An 18,169-nucleotide genomic window follows, 5' to 3' on the forward strand; every position below is an offset into this window, starting at 1 on the left:
ACACACACACACACACACACACACACACACACACACACACACACACAAAAGCACTATATGAGAAACCCTAATCATTGTGAGTATAAGAGCAACTGACCCCTGACTAAGCTTCGCCCCCCCCGCTGCTACTCCATCTAGCTGTTAGAGCTACGTTACCATGGAGCCCACACTGTCACTACCTCGTGCACTCATGGCTTTCTTTTCTTTTCTTTCCTGAGGCCCCGCCCCCTTGCCGGCAACTCTGCCATCTGTGTGTCTCTGATTTTAGTTGTTATGTGTTTTTAATGTTTTTGATGCCTTCTGATTCATGATCATCAGCGTGATCAGACATTTACGAGGAGACCATGGCAACACTTAACAATCGCACTTTAGTTTGCCTTCTGTGACTTTGTTTTATCAAGTCAGGAGCAAACTGCATCAGTGTGGATGATAAAAACAGGATCATTAAGATGATCAGAAAGGCTGACTCAGTGATTTGCCTTACCCCGGACTCACTTGAGGTCACTGTAGCAAAGAGGCCATGTTTAGAAACATGTTTATTTTGAAGGCCATGTTAATCATGTTTCAGACGGCTTTTCTGGTGTTATTTATTCGTTGTAATGTGTGTCTTATCTGTATGAGTTGATTTGTTGGCAAATGAGTTTCCCCACTGGGGATTAATAAAGCTTTTCACAGGTTTTTATGTAGAAACGTAACGTTTTAGAAACCTATATCTCCTTCTAACCTCTCCAGGTAACAAGTATCACTGTTACACACTGTTTAAAGGCCCAGTGTGTGAGATTTAGTGGCATCTAGTGGTGAGTTGCAGATTGCAACCAACAACAGGACCCTCAGCTCACCCCTCCCTTCCCAAACATGTTGGAGAGCTACGGCGGCTAGAGAGAGTTATCTTTAGTACAACTAGGAGCTGATCTTATCAATACTCTTTTCTGCATGACTAAATAATTATGTTCTAAATCTAATTATTGTTTATAAAGCAGCAACAGTTATGTTTGCAACAGCAACGCCACTGTATAAAGTCATTCATATCTCACCCCCCCACCCCCCCCCCCCCCCCCCCTCCCCAGAAGCTGCTGTGTTTATTATAGTCCAGAAACTGAAAGTTGACTATTTTTCTTTTCTGAACCTTACTACAAGTTGGACTCCAAATATAAAGTTTGAAATGAAGGAAGTGCTACAGGAAAGCATGAAACTCATGTATCCTGTCAGTAGCATGAAAATGCTCAGCACATCCATTGCAATCTGCTTGTCACATATTATAGTATGTATAGTTTATAGATATAGTATATCCTGCTAGTCATTTCTCAGATACTGTTTATGTTCATTGCCAAGTTGCTTTTCACAGTCTAGAGTCTTGGTTGCTAAATGATCGGTTAATCTAAAATACAAGAAAATGCAGGGACTCCTCAAGACTAACTCTCAAGACTTCTTCTATCTTTGTGTGTGTGTGTGTGTGTGTGTGTGTGTTTATTTTGTGTTACCTGACAGCACCAGCGCAGATAGAGGCTCCTTAATGATGACATGGTGGACAAGTAGCCCAACCCGGTGTCTGTGATCCGCACACACCTAAAAGTAGACACAATACACAAGAAAACTGCTGAGTAAACCATGACCTCTCCTGTTTACTATCTCAACTCTGCTCAAATTGAATGTTCAAGATGCAGCCATTTCAATGACTTTGAAGTACCCAAAAAGACACCAGCTAGGTTATGTATTTTATAGTAAGAAAACAGTTTCTAATGGACACAAAGGGGGCATTGTGCATTTCAGCGGTGAGCCGTCAGGGCCTGCAAGGCCTTCTGTGCTGGCCTAAACAGAATCACAAAGTTATAGCTATTTTATAATTTAATAATTGTTCTTAAATACACTACATGTATTATAATTAATAAAAATATTTTTCCCATTATCTTATGTTCTCATTGCACAGCTACTGTCTTCCTCAGTTGCTCTGCTTCCAGTGCAGCTTGTTTTAAGTAGAGCTTTCATCCAATCAGATTTCACCTCTGTGTCTCTAGGTAAGAAGAGAGGCCCGAGGCCTGCAGACTCACAAGTGAATCCCTTTGCACTTTAAGTGAATGGGGACGATATTGTTGATTGTCATAGTGTTCAACCAATCAGATCTTTAGTTTGACATGTTGGGCGTATTCTTTGACGTGTCAGCACCTGCGAGCCGGCCTATAATGACGTCAGCATTACATGCCGCTCAGTATCCATGTGCAGCTGTGCCGCGAGGTGCAGAGTGCGCTGTGATTGGTCAGTGGGTGAGCACGTGACTATCGTGAAACAAAACTTAACAGCAGAGGCTTAGTCGGGTAGTGAATCACATCACGTGATGCAGCTCAGCCAATCAAATATGGGCATTCTGACTGAGTGAGATGCACCATGACACAGGAAACTGAGACGAGGAAAGACACTGCAGAGCAGTACGTACAACGTTCAAGTTGTGAAAGTAAAATCATAAGACGATCTCTTTGGGCTGCGACTTGTCATTAAGGAGTGATGGTGGGTCCCACAGCCAGACCAGCTGAGAACCACTGTCCTCCATGAGCGCAGAAAACATTATATTTTCCTGAATATAAGCTTCTGCATTTTCCAAATGCTCTAGTACTATTCAAACGTATTGCAAGTCTCGTAGCGAACGGTATGTACATAGGTACGTACATTTAATACGTACATAGTTACAGCCTTAGAAACTAATAACTGTGGCGCCATCATGTGGTTATAAGGTGGTATTTCAGCTGCAGGACAACAGTGAAGGCCTAGGTATAAAATGCACGGCCCGCCACTGGTGCATTTGTATCACGACGCTGAGGGCCACTGACCATATTTGACGCCCTAAGCAAATCTAGGATTGAGGGATTACGTCCGCACAGCTCTAGATGGCTAGAAGCTAACCGTGCTAACTGTGCTAACAGGAGAGTCGTAGGGTGGGTGCTACACTTTCGCGACAACGCAGACATCGCTATCGGCTGAAGCCGCATTATGAGAGCAGAGCAGCGGCCCTGAGCTAACCAGTGAGGCACGCTCACATGCACTAACATGCACTAAAATACATGCATGGCTGCCCTGGCTATGTAAACAAAGCCACACACAGAGGGAGAGAGACTCTGCTCAGGTAGACATTACTCCTTTATCTTTACATAGATAGTTGTTTGCTGATATATTGATGCTCTGAATAACGTATAGAGAATATTTAAGCAAATCTGACAAGCAACAGATTATTATAACATATATGAATATCTACTGATATGAAAAAAGTCATGTGATCCATTTTTGTCATATCAACCAGCTCTAGTTCAGTGTACTCTAATGACCTTCAGTCTCCAGAGCTCAATCTAATAGAGCATCTTCAGGAAAAGATGGAACAGGAGTTTACGAGCATCAATGTGTCCGATAGAAATAGAACCAAAGGCGTACCTAATAAAGAGGCCATGATAAGCCAAAATCGGCACAAATCAGCCCATTGATATATTGCTGGGCTCTAATGACTTCAACATTCAGATGTGGTGGAGTGCATCAATGCTGATGTCATTAGTGTCATCTTGAGAATCACTCTACCACTGGGCCATCATGCTGCATATTTCAGTATTTATATCATATTTGATGCTGTTAGATCTCAAACAATCGAATCATTTGCTTTTTGAAAGAAAAGGTATTTGTAAAACATTGTCAACTCAATTTTGATATCAATTCTTATATTTGTATTATTATTATTGTTCCCCCGCATTCCACTCTACAACCTTGTTGCTAAAGAAGGCAACATGTGCAAGAGTTAGCATCGTGTTGTCCTCCGTGTAACTGTACAATTTTAGCATGAGTCACTCCAGTACATGAAGGGTTGTGAAAGCCATAACTAATTGCATTTCTTACACAAACCACTATATACACTCTACTTTGAAATACATAGAAATACCCATTATTAGGCACACCTATACAATCAACCAGTTTTCACCCCCAACTCATCAAATACCGAGGCTTGGTCAGTGCCCCTCGGTGTCTGATATTGACACATGGAGGCAGCCTTTCACATCTGTATGAGACGCACGGTGCTTTCATCTAGCTCCAATGTAAACCCATCTGTGTCGTCATTAGACGAACAGAGTAATTGACGTAGTAAAAAGAGCGAGCAGGTCCATGTAAGGTGGGCTGGAAGTGAGGTTGAAAGGGAACAGAAGTTACATGCGTGGGGCAGAATATTAGAAACACCTCTGAATATAGTCCAACACCATCTCTACCTCTGAGCTCAATGCTGAAACATCATCGAATCAACACCTCTGTGTTCATAAAGTAGACTTTATAGCAGAAGAGATGTATTGAATTTTGTTCAATAATTAGACATACATGCCCTCTGTTTGTTTGACTTTTTGTTACACTGAACTGAACAAACTAAACTATTGCTGCAATAAGTGTCTTAGTTATGGCTGGGTCTATAGATGCATACATTTTGGGTCCAGCTCCAGGTTGGAAAAACATTAGGGTTCACTAGCTCCTGTGCTGAAAAATACTTTATCGAAAGTTAAATGTATGTGTATGTGTAGAATGCCCAAAATTGCTTACTTTGATTGCTTACTTTGACGCTCATATACTTTCTCAATTACTATTTTCATCAGATACCTTCTCACTCTTAGTAGGGCTGGGAATACTATGACGATACTTGGGTGCAGGTTGGATATGTATTGTGATACCATATTACGATTTATTGCGATAAATGTTTACTTTAACACGAGACCAGGGGAAAAAGTTGAATCAAAAGGGCCTTGTATGTCTAAATTGATACAGCAAAAATGTGTTTGATTTTCAGCATGTGTGTAGTCAGAGAGTCAAACAAAGTCATTGTCTTGAACTATCCAGCAAGCCAAAAATCAAAGAATAAAGACATTGCCCTCACAGTTTATAAGGGACTCAGTAACTCAATAAATCCAATTAATCTTATTTCCATTATGTATTTTGTGTATACCCTTTGGCAACACTTTATTTAGAAAAATGGGTTTAGTCACGTATATCTACTGTATCCTTCCGCTAACTTTGGCAAGTCGACTGCTAGCTCTCCCCAGCAGCTCAGCATCTGGTCCATTCTCTTTATACATCCATGCATTCATCATAGATATCAGGTTATGGGTGCACTGCAGTTAGTGTGGCTGATTTGACCATGGAGATGTGGGCGACAGGTGGCTTGACCGCAGTCGAGCACTATGGGTACTCATGCTGTATTACCGCAATTTGGTACCTGTCCAAGCATTCAGCGCTAGCCATGTTGTCTGCTCTGCTTTTCCTGGCAATGTGTGAAACGCAAAGTGTTCCATACTTTACTGTATGTGTAGTGTTTACCATACTTTGTGTTTAATATGTGACTGTGCAGGTCGTATCCCTGTGGATCTTGAAGAGTTTGTTTACTTCAATTGAAGTAATTGTTGACTTGAGTACAGTTTTTAGCTCCTCTAGCCCCTTCTGCACATATCAGGCTCTATCACAGGCATTTCGCAGGGATGAAAGCACAGGACCACAAACGCACTGACCTGTCCAACACCAGTTCTTCCAGTTTGTGAAGGTCACAGGCAATGTACTCCAGGGCCATGTCAGTGATCCGAGGGCACCAGGACAAGTCCAGAATGCGGAGCTTACGCAGATTCTCAGCAACCAGCTCCACGCCGTCGTCAGTGATCTTGGAGCAGCCAGAGAGGCTGAGGGCAGTCAGGTTGGGAAGGCTGTGCACCATGTTGACCACACCGTGATTGGTGATCTCCCAGCAGGAGTGAAGCCGCAGAGTGTGGGTGGTGTAGCCCTGGGGGTGGAAGGTCATTTTAGTTTATTTGATTATGTAAGTGAAAGCCTTTTAGTGGAATAAATTCTACTTCTGCATGGCTCTCTAACTTAAAATATATGAATATGTTACGCTTGTGGCACCATCCGTTTTTCATGTATAAACCATCCACCCATTAAACCTCTCAAAATAAATCTGATGAAAACTTTTCGTGGACACTAAAATCAGAAACCTTCCACCATATTCATTTCATGCATCATTTAACTTGACCTCTGTCAAGTTTGATTCGGGCTGAGCACAGGAGTGCCGTGGCCCATTGGTCCCTAGTACTGAAGGTCAGGGGAACCTATTGTTTTTGTAGATATTATACGGCGGTTACAGCAGATAATGCCGTCACGACCAACAGCATCGTCTTGCACCTTTAAGAACAGGTGAGTTAATTTTTATTTTACAAACATGTTTGAAGACTTTAGGAAGCACAAAATATTATGAAAGGTTGCATCCACATTCGAACTAGTAAGCATTTTTTTGAGGTGCCCGAAAACACACAGCTTTACACATGCATCAGAAGGGGCGAGACTTCATATCTGATATGGGTCTTGGGAGTGGGCGTGCGAAAGTAGCTCAAGGGTGCACCCAACAAAATATCCCCACCTTTCAAATTTTTGGTATATCTACAAATTTGTAACATCTCCAGACTTAAAAAAAAGCCTCTTCAAGCCACACCGTGAGTCCAACAGGAAGTCAGCCATTTTAAATCTACAATGCCGTTTATTTTGCAAAGTGAACCTTTTCACAGCTGTTGTACTTTAATGAACTCCTCCTTTGAGGATTAACCTGAGCAACTTCAAATTTGGAAGGTGACATCTTAAAATGTTTACAATGCTAAATTGCAAATCTTTTCAGTTCATGGCCCTTGATGTGGCATGGCTGTCAATTTTGCCCTAAACATGAAATGGGAAGTTGTCATAACTCAACTTTACATTGTCCAATCTGCTCCAAATTGCTGGATGAGTCAAGGCCTGAAGATGTATACATAGAGCTGAGGGAAACTAATGATAATGCTGTGTAAGATTGTCACTACCACTGCTCCTTATCACTTTAATATAAAATATTGACTAGTGCATTTTTCAACCAAACCAGTACCTCCCCCAATGTCAGCTGGGATCGGCTCCAGGCCCCAGTGACCCTCTAGGATGAATGGGTCTAGCTAATGGATGGATGACTGAATACAAACGTCAAGGAAAGGAACATATACTGTGTGTCAATTGAAAAACAGAATTCTTGAGATCCACAATGAGATGTGAGAGGTGTGTGGATGTGAACAGTAAAGAACCAAGCTGATTTCTCTTGTGGCACTTTACCTGTTTGGCTGTGAAGTAGGCCATGGCCGTGTCAGTGACGTGGTAGGCCTGCAGGCTCAACTCTGATAGGTTGGGCAGGAGCTGTGAGATAGCAGCAATGGCGTCATCTGCCACATTAATGCAGTCACTGACGCTGAGGGAAGTTAGTCGGGCATTCAGACTGGACCACAGGCCGGCCTCTGTGAAGTCGTTGCAGCCTGACAGTTCAAGGTGCATCAGGCCTTGCATTTGCTCCAACATGACCTGCAACATCAAGGACACCAGTTTGACTTACTGATGTAGCTGCTGAGATGTGGTTACAGAGAGATAATGAGTACAGAGATAACAAGAGGATTGACAAAATTAAAATAATGAAAAGGTTGCTCTTGCGCAGCATTATACATAAACAAGTCTTTTAACATGGTATTTGATCAAACACAGGAACCCCACTTGAAGCTACATTTGGTAACTTTAATGAAAATAACTTTTTGTCATATTTGCTGCCACTAAATCCTGACAGTAGTACATGAGACACATGATCTGTGAAAAATATGTCAAATGTTATTAGGAGCAGGAAAAGGAGGCAGATGAAGCTGATTGTTTCACAGATCACAGATTATCTGTCCAGCAGGATATAGTTTGAGTTTGAGCGAATAAACTTAGCGTCTACAGTTGTACAATGTTGTTATCAGCGTGTACAGCTGTATTTAATGTCTAGCTCCTATTTGATGAGTCAGTGTGTCTTAACAATAGAGGTGAAACCCAAACCCAGTGATCATGCTTGAAATGGTTAATGGGCAGTTACTGCGAGTTCTTTGTTATGCTGTCACTCATGATGACACGCCCCTCTCAGTTGATACCACGCCCCCCACGTTAGATCAGGGTCAAAAGTCTGAACTGAAAAAAAAACGATCTGAACTGAAAAAAACGATCTGAACTGAAAAAAAGATTTGAAACCGAAAAAAAAAGATTTGAATCTGAAAATATAAAATCTGAAACTGAAAAATATAAGAACTCAAATATCAAAATATATATGAAAGTGAAAAATGAAAAAAGAAAATGTATTCCAAAAAATTCCAGAACTGAATCAAAATTATATTCAACCCAAAAAAACTTTTCATTCACTTATTTTTATTTTGAATACACTGCTGTATTTTTCAATGTTCAACAACTTGAACTTTCAGGTTCAAATTTTATTTTCAAATGAACAAAACTTTTGACCTGGATTTAGCGCCATACTAATACGAGTCATTTTTTATTCCGTCGCCATTCATACAGTAACCTGTCCATCGTCCATTCATACAGTAACCTGTCCATCGTCATTCATACAGTAACCTGTCCATCGTCAATTCATACAGTAACCTGTACATCGTCATTCATACAGTAACCTGTCCATCGTCATTCATACAGTAACCTGTTCATCGTCATTCATACAGTAACCTGTCCATCGTCCATTCATACAGTAACCTGTCCATCGTCATTCATACAGTAACCTGTCCATCGTCCATTCATACAGTAACCTGTCCATCGTCATTCATACAGTAACCTGTACTAGTACTAGTTTTTCCTTACAAACGTCATCCCTCATTACAGGCTAGATTTTATAAAGCCTGAACACGGAGAGGAACTACAGAATTTAGTTTTCTCTCAGACCACTCGAATTAGAAACGGATGAATCGTTACTCTGGGATTTTTAACCACTGACGCCAAAAATAAATTGCCTTCCCCAGTCCTCGCTACTTAGCATCATAAAAAGTACATAAACAAGAATATTCTCCCTCTGGGCACCCAAAAGTGGAGCCTGGTGGATAAACTGAATGACAACATAGTAAAATAATAGCAATAAACACTTAAAAATGTCATATCTGCTTACAACTTTATAAACCATTCATTATATATATGTATACAATATCTGTTTGTATTATCTTGCACATTATGCAGCATAAATGCCTCTTGTCTGTGTTATGGTAACAGAGCATTTTACATCTGAAGACAATGATTCTTCCTTCTTATTCTCTCTTGAAACAGTTACATACTGGCTCTGGCCTGTTGTCTCAATTGAGAGGCCACGTTTCTGTGAAGAAAGGTGGCATCATCCATTTATCCATTTATATTATTGAACTAAAAAAACGCCATTACGAAAAAAGAATTACCTGCAAAACATTGTTTTTGTGAAAACAAGCACGATGAAATAGCATTACATAACACAAAGAGAGCTGAGTTAGAATTTTACAATATTGTGCACTCATCTAACTTCGACTTTTTCTCGGCGTTTGCTTTTTTACTTCCTCTCTTTTTCTAAATGGAATTCTCTTGTTCAAGGTGCAAGAAAATGGTAATGCACAAATCATAACCCTGCAACAGCAAAGTCCATATATAGATCATGCATTCAACAACTCCAGCTTTCTCCATGGCAACCATCCTCTCATCCCAGAATAGCCACCTAGCAGGTTTGAAGAGCCATCTGAAAAACAACTCATCTGAAAGGCACCTCATGCCTCTTTTGTTCCTATGAAATATGACAGCATAAAGGCAGAGATCTTGAGAATTGAAGTCAAAGAAGAATCATAGTGTATTCACATGTTTTGCCACTGCTGTGTAAAACTATGTATTATCATAACAAAAACAGCAGGTACATGCTGGCTACATATCCAGTTATACAGTATACAGACTGAACCAAAGACAGACAGATAACAGGTTTAACTCTCCTGTGTTCTCCGGGAAATGTCTTCGGCTTTCATCCCACTAGTGATGACACTAAAGTGGAATAACATTGACATTGAGGAGGGTTAAAATAAGCTGTAGGCCTTTCTTAATGGCTCCCATTTTTTCACTGCCCTATTAATTCCATCAGTAACAGTCTCTCTCTTTTTCTCATCAACACCAACATAATTTGAATTGTCAAATTATTTTCTATCTTTATTTGCAATCAATTTACAGCTAACGTTAATGAAACTCAACATTTCCTTTATACGTTCCAAATTAAAAGCCTCAGAAGAAACATTGTGCTTGTGCCGCTGGAATGCTTTTATTGTGAAACATCTGTGCAGAAAGTGTTGGGTTCCATTGACCGTAGCTTAACACTAACAGCTACAAATAAAAGTCAAACTGAACACGGTCATGCTCCCAACTCGTCAAATTCTGACGCTTGGTCAGTGGCCCTACACTCTACGTACCTTAATGACTTAAAATGCTCTAGGTAACCCCATGACGCTCTAGGTAACCCTATGATGCTCTAGATACCCCTAACCCTAGGACGTTCTAGGTACCCCTATGACGTTCTAGGTACCCCTAACCCAGGCATGTCCAAAGTCCGGCCTGCGGGCCAATCACGGCCCGAGGTCAGATTTTATATGGCCCGTGCCTTCTGTCTTAAAATGCATTATTTATGGCCCGCCAGCACAGTGGAAACGGAATGAATAAATCATACAAATTCAACATGCAATCAATCTTTTTACCTCATGGTGGCAGCACCACTCTGTAACTGTCTGGCTGTTTGAAATTGGCTCTGACCCTTGAACTGTCATCCTATGGCAAGTAAAAAAAGGAAAGTCTATAACAAGGGCCGCCGCTTCCAAGGAGAGGTGGAGATCGCAATATTTTTTTCACCGAAAACCGAAACAACTGTGTCTGCCTAATTTGTCATGAGACTGTTGCCTTGTTTAAGGAATATAATGTAAAGAGACACTACGAGACCAAACATGCTAATGCTACAACAAGCTATCAGAGAGCGACCGTGCTAGAAAAGTGAAGCAACTCCAAGATAACTTGGCCACACAGCAGCGGTCCTTTTCACATGAAAACATCATCAAAGTAAGCTACCAAGTGGCTATGTTAATTGCTAAACATGACAAACCTTTTACGGAAGGTGAGTTTATCAAAGACTGTGTTGTGAAAATAGCAGAAAACATTTGCCCCGAGAAGAAGACAGAGTTTGCTAATGTTTGCCTGGCTCGTAACACTGAAGAGCTATCATCTGATATTAAGAGACAACTTGATTTTTTTCGTCAGCCTGTTTCATGTGTGTTGAACTTAAATGTGATTTCCCTCACTAAGTCATATTTAAGATTGTCTTGAGGTGAGAACATTGATCGGTTTCTATGTAATTAGCTTTTAGATGGCTTGTTCTTTGTGTTATCTGACTTTCAAGATGTGAAAGAAAGACAGAATAGTTGTTGAGAGTTGTTCACACCCGAATGCTTACATTTGGTTACATTGCTATTTGCTGTCATTGAAAATAAAATGATCAAATAACAATGTATGTATAGGCTACTTGTATTGTTTAAAATAATGTCAGCAGGGACTGTTGGCCCTTGGGCATTTTCACATTAACAAATCTGGCCCTATTTGAAAAAAGTTTGGACACCCCTGCCCTAATCCTATGGTGTTCTAGGTAACCCTATGACATTCTATGTAACCCTATGATGCTCTAGATACCTCTAACCCTATGATGCTCTAGATACCTCTAACCCAATGATGTTCTAGGTACCCCAATGACACTCTAGGTAACCCTATGAAGCTCTAGGTAGCCTAATCAGTTTCCGCTCCTTGCGTATACAGTCTCTATAAAATTGCTCCCGTAGCTGTGCCTACGATGTATGAATGAGTTAGTCTGATAGGCAGGTGGCACTTACCCCCTGCCATCAGTGTATGAATGGGTGAATGATGACAAGTAGTGTGAAAGCGCTTTGAGTGGTCGTAAAAGTCTAGAAAAGCACTATACAAGTACAGTCCATTTACCATATTACCACTTACCATTCAAAATAAACTTCCAAGGTAGGTTAACATAGTTTTTAGGTATACCTATGCAACCACACTACTAGTTTACACTGGAGTTAGTTGAAAGCCTAGTGCATCTCATACAGACGCTAAAGGGTGCCTCAGTGTGTTCATATCAGATGCCATGGGGTACTTGCCAAGCGTTGGTATTTGTTAAGTTGGGTGTGAGAACTGCTTGGAAAAAAGATTGGAAATAACGAATGAATGAAAACAGTATTTGTGTTAACGAGAGAGTCAGAGCAGTAAAGTGGTGAGTATGTTATGAATACGATGTTGTACTGATAAAATAAGGGCTGAAGAAATGGAAACTTTACAACTTTTTCAAGGGAACAGGAAAACATGGAGGAAGTTTTGAGTTGCGATCAGAAGGCAGAAAGGATGTGTCTCTGTCCACAAATGACCATATTGCTGGCTGCTCACATTTGTTCCTGACCTGTGCCACTACTTCGTTGTCTCAATTGCTGCTGACACTGTAAGAACTTGAACTAGCCGCCATGTATAACTTAGAATCAGCTCAGATCTGGGGAAATAAACATCAAATAACCTCTGTCTTTTCCACACACACACATTCGGACTCACCTCCAAACCGGCATCTGTGATGGTGGACCTCTTGAGACTGACTGAGCGAACACCTTTCTTGGACAGCGGGTAGTTGTCGATAAACTCACAAATGTCCAGGTCTGAGACACCCACTAGGCAGAAAGACTGGAAGCCACGCAAGGCGAAGGCCTGCAGACTGACAAACTCCTTCTCCCCATTAGGCAGTAGGGTATATAGCTCCTTGGCATGCAAGATGGGTGTCACGCCCTCCCAGAATTTGGGCTGGTAGAGCACCTTGCGCCATGTCTTACATACCTGCGCCAGCACACATTTTTCAGCTGTAGTGAAGTACCAGAGCAATCGGTTGAGCAACTTCTCATCCAGGACAAGCTGGCGTTCCAGCAGCATGGGCTTGGGCAGACTGAGAGGGGGAAGCTGACGAAGGGATGGCTTCAAGCCCACCAGAGGCTTTCCAGGCTCCATGTCAGAGCCCAAGAGAGAGGCTGCTGAGTTGAGCATGCCAGGGCCGTCCAGGTGATGGTGGTGGTGGTAGGGAATGGAGGACGGTGGAGGAGGCAGGATGGAGGGTACCGAGGAGGACTGGCACAGACGGTTCTTGGCAGCAGGTGTCCCCTTGGTGATACTCGCACTGCCTAGACCGTTAGGCTGGCTCGGAGGCAACTTCACCATGCCGTTGCGAGTCACGCAGGGAGACTTCAGCTCGCTGGGGGTGGTCATGTTCAACATTGGGAACCTGGTGAAAGAGAAAAGTGTAACAGCGTGCTTTAAAACAATGAAAACTTGTATGCCAAGTCTAATTTATAAAGAGCCGGGGTGTGAAAATACTATAGTGCTTTGAAACTGTGATAAGATTAATAATATCCAAGCAAACATTTAGCTTCCAATCAATATCGTAGTGAAAACAAGAATCCAATCCTTCTGTTGAAATCAGATGACATGTCACCTGAAGTATCCGCTTTGTGTGACAAAAGAACTCTGTATATAGCCAAACTGTTCTGTCAATTAACTTTTTTCTCTGTGTGGTTTATAGACAAGTTATAGACAAACTTTACTTTCCTGGACAACAGTATTGCAGCAAAGTGTTTTAATAAACTTTCTACCACACTGCATCTTAGTTTTAGAATTGCAAGAATTCTCTTTAAGGAGTGGGTGGCCAAGAAAGTTGAGGATCATTTGCCCAAACTTCAATGCCATAGCATACGTATCAAAATGAAGGCTGACTTTTAAGATTGGTGTGGTCCAAGCAAGGGCACCAGAGGTGGAGAATGGTTCATTAAAAAAGTTGTAAAACAAAAACAGGACAACTCCAAGACCGGACAATGCCGCGGTAGAGACTTGTCAATCACAAGGTAGCCCCACCCTAAAGCATCCTCTGCGTTATGGTCTGTTTGACTCTCAATGGACCATAATTTACTAAATAAACATCATGCTGTATTGAAGAAGACTTGAAACTAGAGATTGAGACCATGAAGAGAGAAGTAGAGTCATTTTCTCATAGACTTTTAGACAACCAGAGGAGTCGCCCCCTGATGGACATTAGAGAGAATGCAGGTTTCAGACATGAAGCATTGGCTTCACTTTTCAGACTGTCTGGTCCAACACTTGCCTGGTAGCCGTTTATTCAATTTACTGCTCTCCTCTGGTTACATTGATCAGGGCAACCTTTTGAACTTCCGACAAGTAACTAGTCAAACCTGTTACCGCTTTTCATAGAACCCTAATGTTTTACCGAGCTTTTAGTTCGGATTAGCAGGAGACAGAGCTATTTAACAGGCCGGAGCGGCCATTAAATTGCCACAGCAGGGATTTCAAACTAAACTTCGATCAATACATCTGGCGAACGTTCACTCAGTAGTCAACAAGATGGATGAGCTGCTGCTTCTCAACAGACCAAACAGACTTTTGCAGACCTGTCCCCCTGTGCTTCACTGAACCCTGACTTGGTGAGCACTTCCCGGACACTTCACTCCACCTGCTGAGCTTGCAACTCCTCAGAGCGGACCTCAGTTAAAAAACTTTCAAAATACATACATATTAAGTGTTCCACCAGGGATAATAACACACTGGACCACTGCTGCACTACATTAAATGATGCCTATCAATCTGTCCCCTGTGCAGCTTTGGGTCTCTCTGATCAATATCTGGACCACCTTCAGGCAGAAACTCAAATCTGCTAAGCTTGTGGTCAAGACTGTGAGGAGATGGAGCAACTAGGCAAAGCTGAAGTTACAGGCTTTGTCTGCACTCATTAAAGTGTTTTTGAAGCTGCAGCTCAGGGGTGTCGTTAGGCCCCCCTAAAATGTTCTTCAGCCCCCCCAAATAATTTGGCATTATTGGCTTTAAAAAAAAAAAAAAATCTCACATGGACAAGTTATTTATAACTCTAACATGCTACATACGTATGTGCGTGCGTTCTGGTTTGTATGTTTTCTCCCCCTTCAAATTACAATCCAATAGCCTATCATCATACTTACCGATATAAACCCCGGGCACTCGGACCTTGGGGAGGCTGCTGCGTGCATGTTTTTTTCCCATTGAATGGTATATTTCACACTGAACTAGTTCATCTTTATCTCAGTGATAGTGTCTAAATGAGCATAAAATATCACTGGTATGTAAAAACTACACGTAAATGTTGATCAAAATCGTATTCTCTTCTGCTCATAATAAAACAAGTAAACAACTCAAAAGTTGACACTGTCAGGTCCATTCTCCATCCATTGTGTGCGGCCTTTAAGAATTAGGATTTGGGAGTGACGCGGATATGAAAGCTAGTTTATCCGTCTTTCCTTTACAAGCAGGAAAATTATTTCTCTCTCTTTATTTGAGAAAAGTTCATATTTGTGTTGTCAAATTTCACTATGACCCTGAAATTCTGTCTCTTGTGTTATTATATACTGAATGCAAGCAAAACTACAGAGCAAACTCACACTCTTTCTGATTGAACCAATCTATGAACTGTCTGAAACAATGGATATCCACGGCCCCAGATGGGCCCCAAAAATAAATTGCTACGTGCGCAAACATGCCCCTCCCCTTGGGGCTAAGCCCCCCCACCATTTCTTTGAATCCTAGAAACGCCCCTGCTGCAGCTACAGACCTGGATGAACTCCCTGACAGAAGTCAGACAGTTTTGTCAGGACAACAGTTCTACAGTAGTGGGGACGGACTTATGTGCAACCAGGCCAGGAAGACACTGACTAAGGAGGTCAGAGTAGGAAAGAGCAGCTATACTCTGAAAAGTTGCAAAACAAGACCCTGCGTCGATGTGAAGAGGCCTGCAGAACATCACCAGCTACAGGAGTAGCTGCACATCCATCACTGTCACCAAACAGGACAGGAACAGGCTACAACGGACAGTCAGGAATGCAGAGAACATTATTGGTGGCAGCCAAGGACTGATACACCTCCAGAATCAGGACACATCACTGCAGACCTTCTTACCTTGAACATAACCCATTTCAGCTTCTCCCATTTGGAGGTGCTCCAGAACACCAAAATAACCAGATATTTGAACAGTTTCTTCCTGCAGGCTGTCACGCTGATGAACACTAACATCAGTCATACACTGTCAATAACCCTCTATCTCCAACATATCTACTGCTAATGTACAGGTCATCATTTTACAGTTTTAATGCATAATTTGCTTTTGATAAGTACCTATCATCTGTCATTGTCTGTATAAATCCTCTACGTTGTACATTCAGTATACAAACATCTTAACCTCAATCAGAGTCCAAGGATATCCATGCAGTATTTATTTCTTTGCACTTTTGTTTCTTTACAACACTTGACTTGTATATAGATGTTTTATTTATTATTTTATATATATACAATATTCATCAAAACACCTATTTATTTACTACCTGTGTACATAACAGTACATACCAGTCTATTCTTTACCTTTATTTGTTGTCCTTGTCCCTAGCTTTTATTTTCTATTTCTGTGTTAGAACATGGTGAGTGATGCAAAACAAATGGAGCCAACTTCCTTGAATGACAGACTTTGCTAAATACAGCTGATTCTGATTCTTCTCTTTTGTTGTTTGCATTCAACAGAGCTGGACGTTGTATCCAAGTGAAAACACATCACAGTGTAAATGAATGCTGAGGCCTCATCGAGTCTGTTCTCTGTGATCTCACTGTATCAGCAGCAGGGGGACAGACAGCTCACAGGCTCAGAGCGCTCAGTTATGTAACATGTTGACTCCAGGGCTTCACACACAACAGCATCTCTCTGGCACACTCTACTGATACAAGCAGCTGCCCTATTGACAACTGCTACATCCCCTTACGCATGCAGCTACATACACTGCATGTACATACTGTCTATAAGTTATCAACAGCGCTTTTCAATTCGACTATATCTGGTAGCATTTTACGATTTATCACTTTCAAGTATTTGTTGTCGGTCCCTTAGCAGATGGCGAGTGTCTCTGCCTCTGCTGTAGCATCAGCGAGGTTCATCCATTACATAATACAACACGGCTGTCAACTATACTGCTAGCAATGCGAAAGGTTTCTAAAGAGCAGACATGTTTCAGAGCAAAGTCGGGCTGAACCATCAGGGAACAGATGACGAAGATATTGATAAATAGGACATATTATAATCATTTTCATGTTCATACTCGTATTTTGAGTTTCTACAGAACATGATTACATGCTTTAGTGTTCAAAAAACTCATTATTTCTCTCATACTGTCTGACTATGCATGTATTCTCTGTCAGAAACGCTCCAGTTTAGCGCCTGTCTCTTTAAGCCTCCTTGCTGAATAAGCCCAGTCTGCTCTGATTGGCCTGAGAGAAAAATAATGTGTACCTTTACAAAGGTAGTGAAGCTGTGGGCGGTTTATTGTAATGAGCCTGCATGTGACATAGGAAGGAGATTTAAACCGGATTGGCTTGTGGAATTATGTTTTCTGAACTAGGCAGCCCACAAAAAACTGACTGAGCGTCATATTTCTCAGATTGTTGGTAATAGACTCTCCAGATACAAAAACTATGTGCACAAGCACTGCAAACGTCCGTTTTTCATATGTTCCCTCCATTTACAGAGCAGATTTCTGGTCTTTAAATTCTGAAAATTAGCACATATTAAAAAGAGAATTCCTCAATTGCATATTAAAAGAAACATTTTCAGAAAAAAATATATAATTGTCGTAATGTAAATAATCAACTGGGGCAGTTCCATGCTGGTATCAATTAGTTAAATGTTTTACCCTATTCCCCCCTTACCAGCATGCAAAACAGCACAGAGAAATATGCTTTCTATAAGTGCTGTGTAACGACAACTCACCAAACACAGTGCATCACAGACTGGGTCTAATCAGAAGGAATTCTGCGAAAAGGTTGAGCAGCTTTAATATTTCATAGCCAGAAGCATGAAACAACTGATGATCAAGGATACACATAACCAACACGGACTTGATATTTAGCACTGTTCTTTGTTAGATCCTGTTGATACTGATCAAATGTGTGGCAACAATCTTTACCAAATCAGAATCAAGTATCATGTGTCATTAATTCTGAAGCCTGAACTTGTATCTTGTCTCCGAGTTGTGCTTTTGGGTTCTAGTATCTGTAATCCTTACATCATGTAGGACAGGGGTAGTCAATTAAAATTCCAAAAGGTCCAGGTTGAGAAAATCTCCTCGGGCAAAGGTCCAAAACATTACAATAATATCTAACTTGCGCTATTTAGTGCCATATATATATATATATATAT

General features: G+C 41.3%; 1 protein-coding gene across 1 annotated transcript in view; it reads right to left on the bottom strand.

Moving 5' to 3' along the window:
* The window catches only part of fbxl16 (F-box and leucine-rich repeat protein 16), a 39,107-nt gene that overhangs the window by 8,158 nt on the left and 12,780 nt on the right, over positions 1-18,169 (bottom strand). Inside the window, exons 2-5 of the mRNA XM_031871152.1 lie at positions 12,463-13,177; positions 7,126-7,368; positions 5,517-5,782; positions 1,482-1,566 (exon numbers count right to left, since the gene is read on the bottom strand). Coding sequence (XP_031727012.1) covers positions 1,482-1,566; positions 5,517-5,782; positions 7,126-7,368; positions 12,463-13,170 — 1,302 coding nt within the window. The 5' untranslated portion in view covers positions 13,171-13,177. The remainder of the gene's footprint in view (positions 1-1,481; positions 1,567-5,516; positions 5,783-7,125; positions 7,369-12,462; positions 13,178-18,169) is intronic.

This window comes from Anarrhichthys ocellatus, unplaced genomic scaffold (assembly GCF_004355925.1).
Source record: "Anarrhichthys ocellatus isolate YVR2014 unplaced genomic scaffold, GSC_Weel_1.0 scaffold56, whole genome shotgun sequence".
Classification (NCBI taxonomy): Eukaryota; Metazoa; Chordata; class Actinopteri; order Perciformes; family Anarhichadidae; genus Anarrhichthys; species Anarrhichthys ocellatus.